Source organism: Scyliorhinus canicula, chromosome 3 (assembly GCF_902713615.1).
Source record: "Scyliorhinus canicula chromosome 3, sScyCan1.1, whole genome shotgun sequence".
Lineage (NCBI taxonomy): Eukaryota > Metazoa > Chordata > Chondrichthyes > Carcharhiniformes > Scyliorhinidae > Scyliorhinus > Scyliorhinus canicula.
Window position 1 is genome coordinate 42667693 of NC_052148.1, and position 15908 is coordinate 42683600.

The 15908-nt window shown below is 42.2% G+C and overlaps 1 protein-coding gene across 6 annotated transcripts in view; it reads left to right on the forward strand.

The window, feature by feature from the left end:
• The window catches only part of nsd2 (nuclear receptor binding SET domain protein 2), a 122082-nt gene that overhangs the window by 1227 nt on the left and 104947 nt on the right, over positions 1-15908 (forward strand). For 5 of the 6 annotated variants that reach the window (XR_005460198.1, XM_038793363.1, XM_038793361.1 and 2 more), the window contains exon 2: positions 8087-8793. Coding sequence is in view for 5 of the 6 variants with exons in the window: in XM_038793363.1 (XP_038649291.1) it covers positions 8116-8793 (678 nt within the window). In the remaining variant the exon portion in view is untranslated. Of the gene's footprint in view, positions 1-1398; positions 1550-8086; positions 8794-15908 lie in introns of those variants that run through there. The other variant, XM_038793364.1, reaches the window with a different exon arrangement.

Sequence of the window (15908 nt, forward strand, 5' to 3'; positions counted from 1 at the left end):
ATTGCTTTAGCTCCAGTGTAGGTTTTGTAAATATGTGGCAGGATTTCTTTGGTTGGGGTTGTCGGGGGGTGGTGGAGAGAGGGTAGGATGTGCTGCATCCAGCAGGAGACCTGCTTGCTGGGAATGGACCATTGGAATGACAAAAAGGCCATTTTTGCCAACGCAGTACTTCGGTTGTATTTGTTGCTCTTCGGTTATGGAGTGGATTTAACACAACTGTTTGTGTTTGATGCAAATTGTTAATCCCTCATGCTTTAAAGATAATGGGGGAGGGACAGGTTAAAGGAAAAAATAACTTTGTTTTTCAGTTAATACTGCAGACACGATTTGCAAGTCCGAGAAGTTGTAATGACCTGGTCGTTGAAGCATGTCCAAATAGTTACGTGCTCGTTTATTCTTTTGCTTCAGTACAACTTAATATTTTTTTTAATTAAAACGTTTTCTGATTCCGTAAGAAGCAAGGAGTTGGATTGCTAATTTACCTCCTATCAAGTGGTTTACTGTGCAATGTTCAGAATGCTGCTACGGTTCTGTGAATAAAATGCATATATCTGGTCCAAATTAGTCATCTCAGCAGTTGACATTAAATGAATGAAAAAGTACTTCTGAGTGGGTTGATAATTCAGCATGATGTCGTCATGTTTTGATGAACTAAAACACATTGGGATTACCCTATTTTATGGTAATATGCCTGAATATTGATTACTGATGTAATTGTCTGCTGTAGCTCTTACGTGAGGCCTGTTAGATTACATTTGAAAATAGAGTATTTTGATTTAATGAAGCTATCCACAAGCTTTTGAAACAATACTTTTGCGATGATGTGATGTGTTGATCACCTTCCCACTTAGGCTTGTTGCTTTATTTTCTAGATTTGGGTTTGAAATCAATTCATTAAACTCAATTTGGCTCCCATCAAAAGTGGCATTGCACAATAATGTCATTTGAATCACACATGAAGCAGACTTAAATGTGACGTTTTGTTTCAAATGTGGCTTTGAGAATGTGTTGGGACCTCCTGAAGCTGGCAGATGGAACTTTTAGTTTTATTTTTGGAAAATGTAACAGGTTTTCTTATGCTCCAAGTAAAAATCAAGCTGCAATAAATATAATCATAGTATAACCTCACAACTAGTTTTCTGCTTTGGAAATTTCAATTTATCATCTGTAACAAATCAATAAGCATTCTTCAGCAAACATTATTTAAAAATTCAGTTCAATAATAGGTTCAGATAATTGACACTTTATTGGTGGTGTGTTTTTGTAGTAAGTGCTCAGCAATACAATTTGACAACTGTCTTGGTCATTATGTAATGCAGTCTAATTTTAATATAGCTTTTGGTTCTTTTCCCTTCCCCATTTAATTTTTTTTTAAAAATCTTCTTTTTGGTATGGCAGTAGGTGAGATATGCTATCTGATAGGAGGCGCACAATAGCTGCCCAAGTTTGTTGATCTTCCATCAATTGTCCTTTCACCCTGGGAAATAATTTGGTCTCTGCTGTCTGTGTCCTGTTGATACTGGGATTTCGCAGTCAAGAAATTGTCAAAGTAAGGCTGTTTTATTTTGATATAACACACTATCTAAAATGTTGTGGAAACTTGTAATGTGCTCCAGAGGCTTGAGAATTCAATCTAGACCATCTTTTCGTTGTGACTTTAAAAAAGGTCCTCTGCGTCTAGGGTCCCATAAATGATCCCATAGCATTATTTTGGAGAAGAGCAGGTGTTTTCCCTGGCGTTCTCGTTAATATTTATATCCCTCGGCCAACTAAACAGAATGATCTATTTACGATCACATTGCTGTTTGTGGGACCTTGCTGTGGGCACGTTGGCTGCTGTGTTTTCTGTATAACAACAGAGATTAGACTACAAAATGAACTTCATGGCTGTGAAGGATTTTGGGACGTGGAGATGGTGACCACTTGACTTTGGATAACATCACTAATATTATGCCTTGCAGTGCAGTACACAAATCATTTGGCACACAGTGAGCTCCAAGTGACGTGCTAAAATAAGCCCAAGTGCCCTGCCACAGGAGAAGACTATTATCTGTCACTACCCCTGGTGGGCAATGTTGAAGCTGCCTTGGCAGCCATTGCACAAGGAGATCTAAGAGGAGATCAGAAAATTACAAAATAGATACATTTGCTTTTCAGACTAGCTATTGATTTCCACAAGACTTTCAGTCAAGATTGTAATAAATAGTTAGAATTAACAACTTTGGTATTAGAGGAAGGAAAATTTTGGTTTAAGAAAGTTTAGTTTTCTGTCACCTCCTGAAATTGTCACATCCTGAGCTATAGTTCCATGGATGACACTTCTCCCAAGTGACTATTAATAGAAATAGTCTACCTACAGTGCAGAAGGAGGCCATTTGGTCCATCGATTCACGACAGTGCAGGAGGCCATTCGGCCCATCGAGTCTGCACAGGTGCTCTAAAAGAGCACCCTACCTAAGCCTACACCTTGTCCTATCCCCGGAACCCCTCCTAACCTTTGGACAAGAGGGAACAATTTAGCATGGCCAAACCACCTGACCTGCACATCTTTTCATTGTGGGAGGAAATCCGTGCAGACTCCACAGAGACAGTCACCCAAGGTTGGAATTGAACGTGGCTAGCCACCATGCCACTCCACAATAATGTAACGTCAGATGTGTCAGGCCCCATATCCAAAGCTGGTCCTGCAATCATCTTCTGTCAAAAATGTACTTGAGCAACTAATTGAGAGTCTCACATACACTTGAACAAACAGTCGTGAGATCGAATCTGAGCTGTTTTCCTTATTTTGGTAACCAAGAGGCAAGGATAAGGTAGACTGGGAGCAAAGAGTTTATGGTGAAACAGTTGAGGAACAGTGGAGAACCTTCCAAGTGATTTTTCACAGTGCTCAGCAAAGGTTTATACCAACAAAAAGGAAGGACGGTAGAAAGAGGTAAAATTGACCATGGATATCTAAGGAAATAAGGGCGAGTATCAAATTGAAGGAAAAAGCATACAAAGTGGCAAAGATTAGTGGGAGACTAGAGGACTGGGAAATCTTTAGGGGGCAACAGAAAGCTACTAAAAAAACTATAAAGAAGAGCAAGATAGATTCTGAGAGTAAACTTGCTCAGAATATAAAAACAGATAGTAAAAATTTCTACAAATATATATAACAAAAATGAGTGGCTAAGGTAAATATTGGTCCTTTAGAGGATGAGAAGGGAGATGAGGAAATGGCTGAGGAACTGAACAGGTTTTTTGGGTCGGTCTTCACAGTGGAAGACCCAAATAACATGCCAGTGACTGATAGAAATGAGGCTATGGCAGGTGAGGACCTTGAGATGATTGTTATCACTAAGGAGATAGTGATGGGCAAGCTAATGGCGCTAAAGGTAGACAAGTCTCCTGGCTCTGATGGAATGCATCCCAGAGTGCTAAAAGAGATGGCTAGGGAAATTGCAAATGCACTAGACTCTGGGGTGATCCTGGCGGATTGAGAAATTAGCAAACGTGACACCACTTTTTTAAAAAAGGAGGTAGGCAGAAAGCGGGTAATTATAGGCCAGTTAGCTTAGCTTCGGTAGTAGGGAAGATGCTGGAAGAAATAGTGAGGCATCTGCATAGAAATTGTCCCATTGGGCAGACGCAGCATGGGTTCATAAAGGGCAGGTCGTGCCTAACTAATTTAGTGCAATTTTTTGAGGGCATTACCAGTGCGGTAGATAATGGGGAGCCAATGGATGTGGTATATCTGGATTTCCAGAAAGCTTTAGACAAGGTGCCATACAAAAGATTGCTGCATAAGATTAGTAGCATGGATAGAGGATTGGTTAATTCATAGAAAGCAAAGAGTGGGGATTAATGGGTGTTTTTCTGGTTGGCAATCAGTAGCTAGTGGTGTCCCTCAGGGATCAGTGTTGGTCCCACAATTGTTCACAATTTACATAGATGATTTGGAGTTGGGGACCAAGTGCAATGTGTCCAAGTTTGCAGACAACACTAAGATGAGTGGTAAAGCAAAAAGTGCAGAGGATACCGGAAGTCTGCAGAAGGATTTGGATAGGTTAAGTGAATGGGCTAGAGTCTGGCAGATGGAATACAATGTTGACAAATGTGAGGTTATCCATTTTGGTAGGAATAATAGCAAATGGGATTATTATTTAAATAAAATATTAAAACCTGCTGCTGTGCAGAGAGACCTGGGTGTGCTAGTGCACGAGTTGCAAAAAGTTGGTTTGCAGGTGCAACAGGTGATTAAGAAGGCAAATAGAATGTTGTCCTTCATTGCTAGAGGGATGGAGTTTAAGACTAGGGAGGTTATGTTGCCATTGTATACGGTGTTAGTGAGGCCACACCTGGAGTATTGTGTTTGGTCTCCTTACCTGAGAGAGGACGTACTGGCTCTGGGGGGTGTGCAGAAGAGATTGACTAGGTTAATCCCAGAGCTGAAGGGGTTGGATTACGAGGAGAGGTTGAGTAGACTGGGACTGTACTCGTTGGAATTTAGAAGGATGCGCGGGGGGTGGGTCTTATAGAAACGTATAAAATTATGAAGGGAATACTTGTTACTTTCACAAATTAAATCACCTATTTCCTGTTCTTCGTTATTTGGCATTGGGGGGGGGGGGGGGGGTGCTGTGTGGCAATTGGTTGTAACTCAACTGATTTGGAGCCCTACTTAACTAGTCATTTTAAGAGCTCAGTTTTATTCCTATTGCCCAGTTTGGAACCCAACTTGAAACTTTGCTAGGCTGTACATATCAGATAATGTTTTTTAATTAATTGAGTGATGGGGATTGTTCGTCCATTGTGCACAGTTTCAGTTGTTGGTAGATATTTTAATTGGAAATCCTGTGACGTATTCAATGTGATATTAAACAGAAGGCTTGATAGGTCTCAGTGAATGTACCCCCTCTTGAGGGCTACAAAATGCCATTTAATGATACAAAACTTGGAAGCATTATAAACTGTGAGAGGATGGTGTAGAACTTCAAACGGATGTAGACAATTGGCAAATGAAGTTCCATGTGAAATGATTTCATTTTGGTTCAACTCTAAAGGGGGTGCAGGAACAAAGGGACCTGGGTGTATATGTGCATAAGTAATTGAAGGTGGCAGGATGGATTGAAAGAGCAGTTGATGAAGCTCACAGTATCCTCGGCTTTATTTTAAAAAAAAATTATTATTATCCAAAAACCCAACCATGTCACTAACCTAGGTCTCTACACTCCGGTGGGGGGCTTCGAGTCCCTCCACATTAAAAGGATCCATCTTCAGGCTACCAGAGAGGCAAAGGCCAATACGTCGGCCTCTTTCACTTCCTGAACTCCTGGGTCGTCTGACACACCAAAGATCGCTATCTCTGGACTCGGCACCACCCGCGTGTCTAAGATCTTGGACATTGCCTTAGCAAAACCCTGCCAGAATCCCGAAAGAGCCGGACATGCCCAGAACATATGGACATGATCTGCAGGGCTTCCCGCACACCTTGCACATTTATCCTCAACCCCAAAGAGCTTGCTCATCCTGGTTGCCATCATATGCGCCTGGTGGACCACCTTAAACTGGATAAAGCTAAGCCTGGCATATGGTGAAGAGGAATTGACCCTATTTAGGGCGTCCACCCACAGGCCCGCATCCAGCTCCCCACCTAGCTCCTCCTCCCATTTGCCCGTAAGCTGCTCTACTGTGGCTTCCTCCGCCTCCTGAAGTACCCAGTCGATGTCCAAAACCTTCCCCTCCCCTACCCAGTTGGTGGAGACCACCCTATCCTGTATCCTGCGTAGGGGTAGCAGCGGGAATGATACCACCTGTTTTTTCAGAAAGGCGCGGACCTGAAGGTATCCGAAAGCGTTTCCAGGGGGTAAATTTTTTCTCTAGCGCGTTCAGGCTGTGAAAGGCCCTGTCTATGAACAGGTCCCCCATCCTTTTAATGCCTGCCCTTTGCCAGCTTCAAAATCCTCCGTCTATCTTGCCCGGGACAAATCTGTGATTATTACATATCGTGGTCCAGACTGAGGCTCCCTCCCCCTGCCCCCCCTTGTGCCTTCTCCACTGACCCCAGATCTTTAATGCCATCACCACCACCAGACTAGAGGAGTAGCGAGCCGGCGAGAGCGGCAGAGGTGCCGTTACAAGTGCCCCTCGGCTGGTAACTGTACATGAGGCCGCCCCTAACCATTCCCACATTGACCCCCTCCCCCCAATACCCATTTCCTAATCATGGCTATGTTAGCCGCCCAATAGTAGCTGCACACCCACTGTGCTCCAGGTACAGTCTTAGTCACGGGGTCTTATTTGCCCATACGAATCCCAAGATGATCTTGTACATTCGCTTAAAGGAGGACTTTGGGATGAAGATGGGAAGGCACTGGAAGACGAACAGAAATCTGGGGAGGACCATCATCTTAATGGTCTGCACCCTCCATCTGCTCTTTTGAAGTCCCCCTCCATCTGCTCTACCAGCTGAGATAGATTAAGCTTGTGGAGGGAATCCCACTTTCGAGCCACCTGTATCCCTAGGCATCAATAAGGAAAATGCTTAAATTTAATGTGTTAACAGGAATTTGAGAAATTATGATTAGACAGTTTTATGAAAAGGAAACCATGTTTGATGATTATTGAGATTTTTGAGGATAAAAATCGATAAATAAGGTTGTTCTGGATTTTCAGAAGGCATATGAAAATATCACAGAGGGTTGTTATACAAGATTAGGGCTTATGGGATGGGGCAGCATATTAGCATGAATTGAGGAGAGGTTAATGGACAAAATAAGAATGGAAATAAATTGGTCGTTTTCACAATTACTGGGCCTAACCAAATGAATGTGACTAGAAACAGTTCTTGGGCCTCAGCAAGTTACTATCTATATCAATGACTTAAATGAGCAATCCAAAGTGTTTCTCAGTCCGCTGACGAAACAAATCTAGGCAGGGAAATAAACCATGGCGAAGAGAAAGGAAAGAGACTGCATTGGCAAGAGGTGGCAGATTGAATATAATTTGGGAAAGCATGAAGATATGTACTTGGTAAGAAGAATGGAAAACCAAAATATTTCTTCAAGGCGAGAGATGAGTAAATCTTGGTTTGTGGAGGGATTTGGGGTCTCTTGTACTCAAATGACAGTAAGTTAAGTGCCGGTAGAGCAAACAATTAGGGTGCCAAATGATTGTTAGCCATTATTTCAAGGGGGAAGCCTCGCTGCAGTTATAAGGGATATATTGAGAACAAGGTTGGAGTATTGTGTGTAGCGTTTGGTCTTCACCCAAGAGACATTATTCGTAGAAGGGGTGTAATAAATTTCACTCTCTTTGTTTGCTGGGATAAGGGGAGTGTCCTTGAAGGAGAGATTAAGCAAAATGGGTCTTTATCTGGTGTTCCGAAGCATGAGATGTGATCTCATTGAAAAAACTTTAAATAAAATGTTTTGAGATCTTGACCAGATAGCCACTGAGAGCTGCTTTCCCCACTCTGTACAGTATAGCCTGGGTTAGCCTCAAAAGACAGTCAGCCAGGGGCAGCACAGCACGGTGGTGCAGTGGCTAGCTCTGCTGCCATACGCCGCTGAGGACCCTGGTTTGACCCGGGTCACTGTTCATGTGGAGTTTGCACATTCTCCCGTGTCTGCGTGGGTCTCGCCCCCACAATCCAAAGATGTGCAGGGTAGTTAGTTGGCCATGCTAAATTGCCCTTTAATTGCGGAGGACAAAGTGGGTACTCTTTTTTTTTAAATGTTAAAAGACAGTCAGCCATTTAGGACTGAGATGAGGAATTTCTTCACTTAACGAGTTATGAATCTTCTCGCAGAGGGCTTTTGAATGTTTAGTCAATTGGTATATTCAAGAGTGTGATAAGTCTGGGCAGTAAGGAAACCAAGGGATGTGATAATTGAGCAAGAAAGTGGAGTTGAGGTTGAACATCAGTCATTATCTAATTGAATGGCAGAGCGTGCTCAAGGGGTGTATAACCGTCTCTGATTTCCTGTTCTTTGGCTGAATGTTTTAGTAGTGTATCACTTCCAAGTATTTGTCAACTGCAACTTTTCTTTATTACAGAAATATGTTTTATAATCAGTTTTTCTTTTTTTTTGCCTACCTAAAGCTCTTTGAGACGACTAACACCTGTACAACATGGCTCAACCCTACCGACTTCCACAGAGTGTAATGGGCAGTTCCCGTCCACTGGCACATGAGTTGATAAATCCAATAACTATGAAACAGGTTCCCGAGATCCTTAGTATTACTAATAAGAAGAGTCAAAATGGTGAAGTGAATTCTGAGCACTCCATACTGACTGACAAAGCTGTCACACCATTATCAGCTGCTCTTCAGGATGGTGTGATACACCGATTAAATGGACATGATGCAGCTTCTGCTTACAGATCATCAGACAAATTAAAGGATTTAACTTCTCTTGTGTTAAATGGAGATTCTGGTGCAGCAGATGTAGTTGAAGACCCACCATCCCAGCATGCATCTTCCCCAATTGAATGCTCCACAGAGAACAGAGGGAACAAAACACCACCTCGAACAACACCTAAAAAGAGTGGTTCACCCGAGATTAAATTGAGGATTACTAAAACTTACTTGAATGGAAAGCCGCTGTTTGAATCCTCACTTTGTGGAGATCTGCAGATAGGTGACCCTGAGTCTGCACAGCTGGAAGAAGGAAAGGATGAAGACAAAGATAAAAATCGAGAGAAAAGAAAGCGAAAGAGAAGTATGAAGTATGATGCGCTACTTGAGCAAAGTCTGGCTCAAGTGGCACTTGTATCCAAGACATCCGATTCTCCTGAGGAACATGAAACGGTGAGTGTGGATAGTCATAGCCTTTTGTGGGCAGGTTAATCCCCAAGTTATTGCTGGTTACCTTTTTTTGCAGCTGAAATATGATGTGAATTATATAAAAGGCGTGACACTCTTTTGATGTCAAATCAATATTCCTGAATAGTAATAGTAAGGAGGAGCATGTGTTAACATCAAGATGAATTAAGCATAACTAAGAAAATTATATTTGCAAGGCTGTTTAGATAGGATATTATTTGCATCAAAACATTTAAATTACTGATTAGTTGGTGTACCATATGTACCAACAATATGAAAATGAAAATAGCTTATTGTCACAAGTAAGCTTCAATGAAGTTACTGTGAAAAGCCCCCAGTCGCCACATTCCGGTGCCTGTTCGGGGAGGCTGGTACGGGAATTGAACAGTGTTGCTGACCTGCCTGGGTCTACTTTAAAAGCCAGTGATTTAGCCCAGTGTGCTAAACCAGCCCCTATGAAGGCCATCTTTTTAAAGCTCCATCAAATAGCTTCAGTACCATGCTTTAAATATTGTCACAGTTTTACCGATCCATCTTCTCAATTGAACCAAAGTTCAGATTTTGGGAATCTCCTTCACACGTTTTGAGGTTCAGGGTAAATCCAAATGACAATATGTTGATATAACTACAACTTAATTTATTCATACATCATTAATATACAAAGACTGCAATATTAAAACTGCTCCAAGCCATGAAATGCATATTTAATATGAAATAACTATTTATCTTTTTAAGAGGCTTAACAAAACTGAATTTTTTCAAGTCATGGCAATTCCTTTGTATGCCCTCCATATCTAATACCAGATGCCTTTTACAGTTTCAGAAAATAAATCCATCCATCATTGTGCTATTTTACAAAATTCTAGATTTTAAATATTTTCAAGTGTTGGAAATCTGCACAAATTTACCTGGGTAAGCTTTCTGGTGGTTCATTTAAATCTGATTATGGCTTTGAAATTATTACAAAAAACAAAATACTACAAATGTTGCATCTTGCTTCCTGATCTGCTGAGTGTTTCCAGTGTTTTCTGTTTGTATGTGAAACATTTGGAGATTTATTCAAACTCTTGTAAATATATTTAACTACTTGAAATTCTAATCATTGGGCGGCATGGCGGCGCAGTGGTTAGTACTGCTGCCTACGCCGCTGAGGACCCGGGTTCGAACTCTTCCCCGGGTCACTGTCTGTGTGGAGTTTGCACATTCTCCCCGTGTTTGTGTGGGTTTCACCCTCACAACCCAAAGATGTGCAGGGTAGGTGGATTAGTCACGCTAAATTGCCCTTTAATTGGGGGGGGGAAATAATTGGGTACTCCAAATTATAAAAAAGGAAATTCTTACATTTGGTACACTGGACAATGCTGCAAGTTTGTTGTTTTCAGAAACATTTCCCACGGGCTGTTTAGCACACTGGGCTAAATCACTGGCTTTGAAAGCAGACCAAGCAGCCAGCTGCACGGTTCGATTCCCATAACAGCCTTCCCGAACAGGCGCTGGAATGTGGCGACTAGGGGCTTTTCACAGTAACTTCATTGAAGTCTACTCGTGACAATAAGCGATTTTCATTTTCATTTTTCAAATTCTTAGCACCTGCCTGAAAATTGCTCCTCTACTTTTGAGGTATTTTTCGATGAATTATGTTCCAGGTGATTGTATTTCTTTTAGCTTTCTTGACGTTCCAGGAACATGTTTATTTTTAAGGTCTGTATGCAAGTTATATTTTGAATTAAATCGGTTATGGATTTGGAAATGCCTGAGCTCTTGTTAAAAGACAAGAAAAGTACTGCTGCTACCTGTACTCATAAAATGCTGGAGAAATAGCATTTGGTGTGTGATGTGTTATCTGTGTTGGTCTAACATCGACTGCAACTGGATGCAGTAAAATGAGAAACAGGCTTCTGACACAGGAGATGGTCCAACACTGTTTTATTGAACCTGCTGATTGCTGTACATAATCTGCTGTGGGTTGACACTCTAACCTAACTGATAACCTCCTACTGGCTTGACCAGACTAGCTCTCTACCACATGGTGATGATGTTCATTGGCCTGTGCACTGTGACTATCTACCTAGCCGTGTCCTGTGAGTGAGGGAGAGCCTTAATGCCCTGTGGGCTTTATCGTGGTGGTGACCTGTCTGGTGATTAGTTTTCTGTGTCGTGTGTGTTCATTGGTTATCCTGTGTGTCAATTACTGCCTGTCTGCATCTCATGATATACATGAGTGGTTGTTATGTTAGTGTGGGTGCTTTTTCCCTTCTTTCGTACACTACATTCTGAAATAAGTTATAAATATATGTTTGGAATGGTTTGTATTTGTTAAATTCTTTTAGTCATTTTTGTTTATTGAACGTTTGATGCTGTTGAGTAGTTTTCTGCCGAACTCTGAAGAAGCCGGCGTTAACTACTTCAATTGACTCAGCTGTAACCTTTTGTGGGAGAGAGCGTGTTCCAGATTTCTACCGCTTATTGTGGGAAGAAGTGCTTCACTCCTGAATGGCCTGATTCCAACGATGATTATAAAATGGAACCAAAAACTGACAGGGAAATCTGTAATGGAACAATGTTTCATCTTTAAGGAGGAGATGCTTCAAGTGCAGGCTAGATGCGTTTCTACAAGGGTGGAAGCTAAAGGAACCAAAGCCCAGCTCCTTGGCTAATGGGGGAGATATAGAATACGGTGAAATTAAACAGGGGTATGGTGTGGCACGGTAGCATAGTGGTTAGCACTGTGGCTTCACAGCGCCAAGACTCCAGGTTCAATTTCCAGCTTGGGTCACTGTCTGCAGACTCTGCACGTTCTCCCTGTGTCTGCGTGGGTTTCTTCCGGGTGCTCTGGTTTCCTCCCACAAGTCCCGAAAGACGTGCTATTGGACAATTTGGACATTCTGAATTCTCCCTCTGTGTACCCAAACAGGTGTCTGAATGTGGCGACTTGGGGCTTTTCGAAGTAACTTCATTGCAGCATTAATGTAGGCCTACTTATGACAATAAAGATTATTATTAAGCATGCCAGGTCAATTCTTCAAGCGAGAAACAGGTCAAATACAATATGTTGTAAGCGGAAAAGAAGATTGACAAAGAGTATATGAAAATAGAATGGCAATCAACATAAAGAGGACCCAAAAATCTTCTCCGTCATGTAAATAATAAGAGATGGACTGGGTTCTGTTAGGGACAAAGAGGGTAATGTATGCTGGAGGCTCAGGACATGGCTAGAATACTTGATTCGTACCATGCCCTGATTCAAGAACGCGTGTTGGGGCAGTCCGAGGGAATGGTGTCAGTGGTAAGCAAGGTTTTGGTGATCAACAGGCACTTGGAAAGGTTTGAATTAATTAAGGAGAACCAGCATTGATTTGTAAAAGACAGATTGTGTTTGACTAATCTAAATCCGAAGGTTGACGAACGAAATGTTATGGACTTTGTCAAATGCTTCCTTAAAATCAAGTGGACAAAATGCCACATAAAAGCTTGGTTAATAGAATTAAGATTTGTAGAATAGGAGGGTCAGTCATAGCTTAAGTTTAAAAATCGGTTTAAGGACAGAAAACAGCGAGTCAGTGTTCCCCATTGGTTAGTGACAGGACCACTGTTGTGTTTTGAAGAACTGGAGTGAAATCCAACAATTGTACCAAATTTGGAAGAGTGGCAATCAGAAAGGATGGTACTAATTGTCTGCAACAGGGCATAGGTGAACAGAATGGACAGACAAGTAGCATATGAAATTTAACAGAGACTTGACGATAAGGTGTGTCTTGGGCTTTATAAATAGAGGTATTGAGAAGTAGATAAGGAAAACATCTTTTTCCTTTAATTGATGGCCTAAGGAGGGGAAGGTGGTGGTGTAGTCGTGTTGTCACTGGACTAGTAAATGAGACACCCAGAGTAATGCTCTGGGGACCCAGGTTCAAATCCGCCACTGCAGATGGTGAAATTTGAATTCCGTAAAAATCTGGAATTAAAAGTTTAATGATGACCATGAAACCATTGTCAATTGTCGTAAAACCCACCTGGTTCACTAATGTCGTTTAGGGAAGGAAATCTGCCATCCTTGCCTTGTCTGGCCTATGTGGCTCCAGACCCACAGCAATGTGGTTGACTCGCAACTGTCCCTCGAGGACAATTAGGGACGGGCAATAAATGCTGGCACAGCCTGCGATGTCCAAGTCCCATGAACGAATAAAAAAACAATAAAAAGGGGGGCATTTGGGTAAGCGATGCGGGAAAACTTTATTAGAGAGTAGCAATGACCTGGAACTTGGTGAGCATAAGGATTGTGGAACGACAGACTGAATGATTTGAAAAGGAAATCGGATGGGTACTTGAAGGAAATAAACTTGCAGGGCCATGGAGATAAAGCAAGGGGAATGGGACTGATGAAGCATGGGGGGCTGATGTGGATGCTATAAGTCAAATGTCTCCCTTTTGCAGTAAATGTCTTTCCTATCCTCTTGGTCTGGATTCAGCCACCAGAGGAAATGGGCAATCTCTTAGTCCAGGGGTGGGAAAACTACGGCCTGCGGGCCGCATGCGGCCTGCCAAAGGTCTTTATGCGGCCCACCAAGTCATTAAAAAATTTTTTTTTTTTTTTTTTTAAGGTTGATGGGGGGGGGCTGTTGGGTTACTTACTGGTATAGGGTGGATACGTTGACTTGAGTAGGGTGATCATTGCTCGGCACAATGTCGAGGGCCGAAGGGCCTGTTCTGTGCTGTACTGTTCTATGTTCTATATGAGGCGCCCAGAATCATAACCGGGTGAAGTAATTATTTTACTTAATATACTATGCGGCCCTTTAAAATTGTGAATTTCTGAATGTGGCCCTTGCACGGAAAAGTTTGCCCACCCCTGTCTTAGTCTATCTGAAGAAATATTTTTGTTATCTTGAATGCCTCAATGAAATCAACCCACCCCTTTCTGTGAATCTGCATCTTTCCCCAGTAAAACCCCAAGTGCCCAGAATGGAACACTGTATTCCAGATTAGCTGTGACACTGAAGACTTCTTTCCCTTTTGTCATCTATCCCCCTTGAGATATCGGCTACTAATCTACTAGCCTTATTATATTTGACCACCGACTGGCCTTCAGTATTTTTGATCCATAAGTGGGGGACTGCACACTTTCCTGCTTGGATTTTAGCTTTGTCTATTCAATCTGTCTACGTTGTTCCAATCTGCACCACTGCACAATTGCTGTGTCTGCCAGCTATCATCATCTGCAAGCTCATCTAGTCCAAGTTGTTGATAAATATAGTAAAAAGCCAAGACCACCACTTTAATTCCCCGGTGACGCCAATTGTCACCGTGTGTCAATCAGAATACATATTTTTTATGGCCAGGCATATAGCAGATGAAATTAAATACAAGGAAGTGTGAAGTGATACATTCTTGGAGAAAGGATGAGGAGAGGCAATATAGACAAAACTATAGACAATGTTAAAGTGAGTGCAGGAAAAGACTGTTCACTAATTCTTCAAGGTGGGAAGCTTAGTTTAAAAATCTGTTTCCATACTAATCAAGCCAAGAATTACAAATGTTTTTTTTAAAAGCAAGGAAGGTATGCCAAATGTTCTTAAAGCACTGGTTGGACATCAGCTGGAGCATTGTGTTCCATTCTGGACCTTGCGGTTTTGGAAGAATGTGAAGGCTTTAAAGAGACGGCATCAGCAACTGAATAAAACACTACTGGTTATGAGAGACTTGCAATGTGTAAAGACTAAACAAGCTGAGATAAGATAATCTTTATTATTGTCACAAGTAGGCTTAAATTAACACTGCAATAAAGTTGTTGTGAAAATCCCCTAGTCGTCACACTCCAGCGCCTGTTCGGGTACACAGAGGGAGAATTCAGATTGTTCAGTTCACCTAACAAGCACGTCTTTCGGGGAGGAAACCCACGCAGACACGGGGGGGGAAATGTGCAGACTCCGCACAGGTAGTGATCTAAGTGGAAATTGTATCCGGGACCCTGGCACTGTGAAACAACAGTGCTAACCACTCTGCTACCGTGACACCCATATGAAATAGAATTGACAGAGGTTTGACTAGTTTGGGTAAATAAGGAGAAACTGTTTCCAGGACAGGATGGTTGGTCGAATAATAATGACAGGCAATTGAAGCAGAGGTGACATGTGAATATTTTTCTTTTAATGAAGTGAGTTATGATGATCGGGAGCTCACTACTTGGTGGTGAAAGCAGATTTGATAAGTTGAAAAGAATTGGTATAATTACTCGAGGAGAGTGGGGGCTGGGAAAAGAAAAAAAAATCCTCTCGGGAGAAAAACAGTGGAATGGGACCAGTTGTGCAGCTCTAACCAGAACCAGAATTGGCATGATGGGCTGAATGGCCTCCCTCTACTGTATCTTTCCATGATTTTTCCTACCTGTCAACTATTTTGTAACCTGTGTTCCAGGATTGTTTCCAAATGCAAAGATTTTCTTTTTCCCAATAATTGTTTATGGAATCATATCACCTGCCATTGGACATCCATATGATTGCAATCCGTGGACAACGCTTTGTGTGCAATCCTCGTGACCCCATCACTTTGGCGGATTATTTCCAAAACTTGGGAGAGGTTGTGATTTGTTGTAGTTTATTTTCTTTCTCCCATTTGCGCAGGCACAGTAGCACAGTGGTTAGCACCGTTGCTTCACAGCGGCAGGGTCCCAGGTTCGATTCCCGCTTGGGCCCCTGTTTGCGGAGCCTACACGTTCTCCCCGTGTCTGCGTGGGTTTCCTCCAGGTGCTCCGGTTTCCTCCCGAAAACCTGCTTGTTAGAGGAAGAATTCAGAATGTCCAATTCACCTATGTACCCGAAACAGGCGCTGGAGTGTGGCGACTAGGGGATTTTCACAGTAACTTCATTGCAGTGTTAATGTATACCTTTTTGTGACAATAATAAAGATGATTATTTATTATTATTTGCAGTTGGATCGTCAGAGGCTTTTCCCCAAGGTAGAGGGGTTAATTACTAGGGAGCATAGGTTTAAGGTGCGAGGGGCAAGGTTTGGAGGAGATGTACGAGGCAAGTTTTTTTACACAGAAGGTAGTGGGTGCCTGGAACTCACTGCCGGAGGAGATGGTGGAAGCAGGGACGATAGTG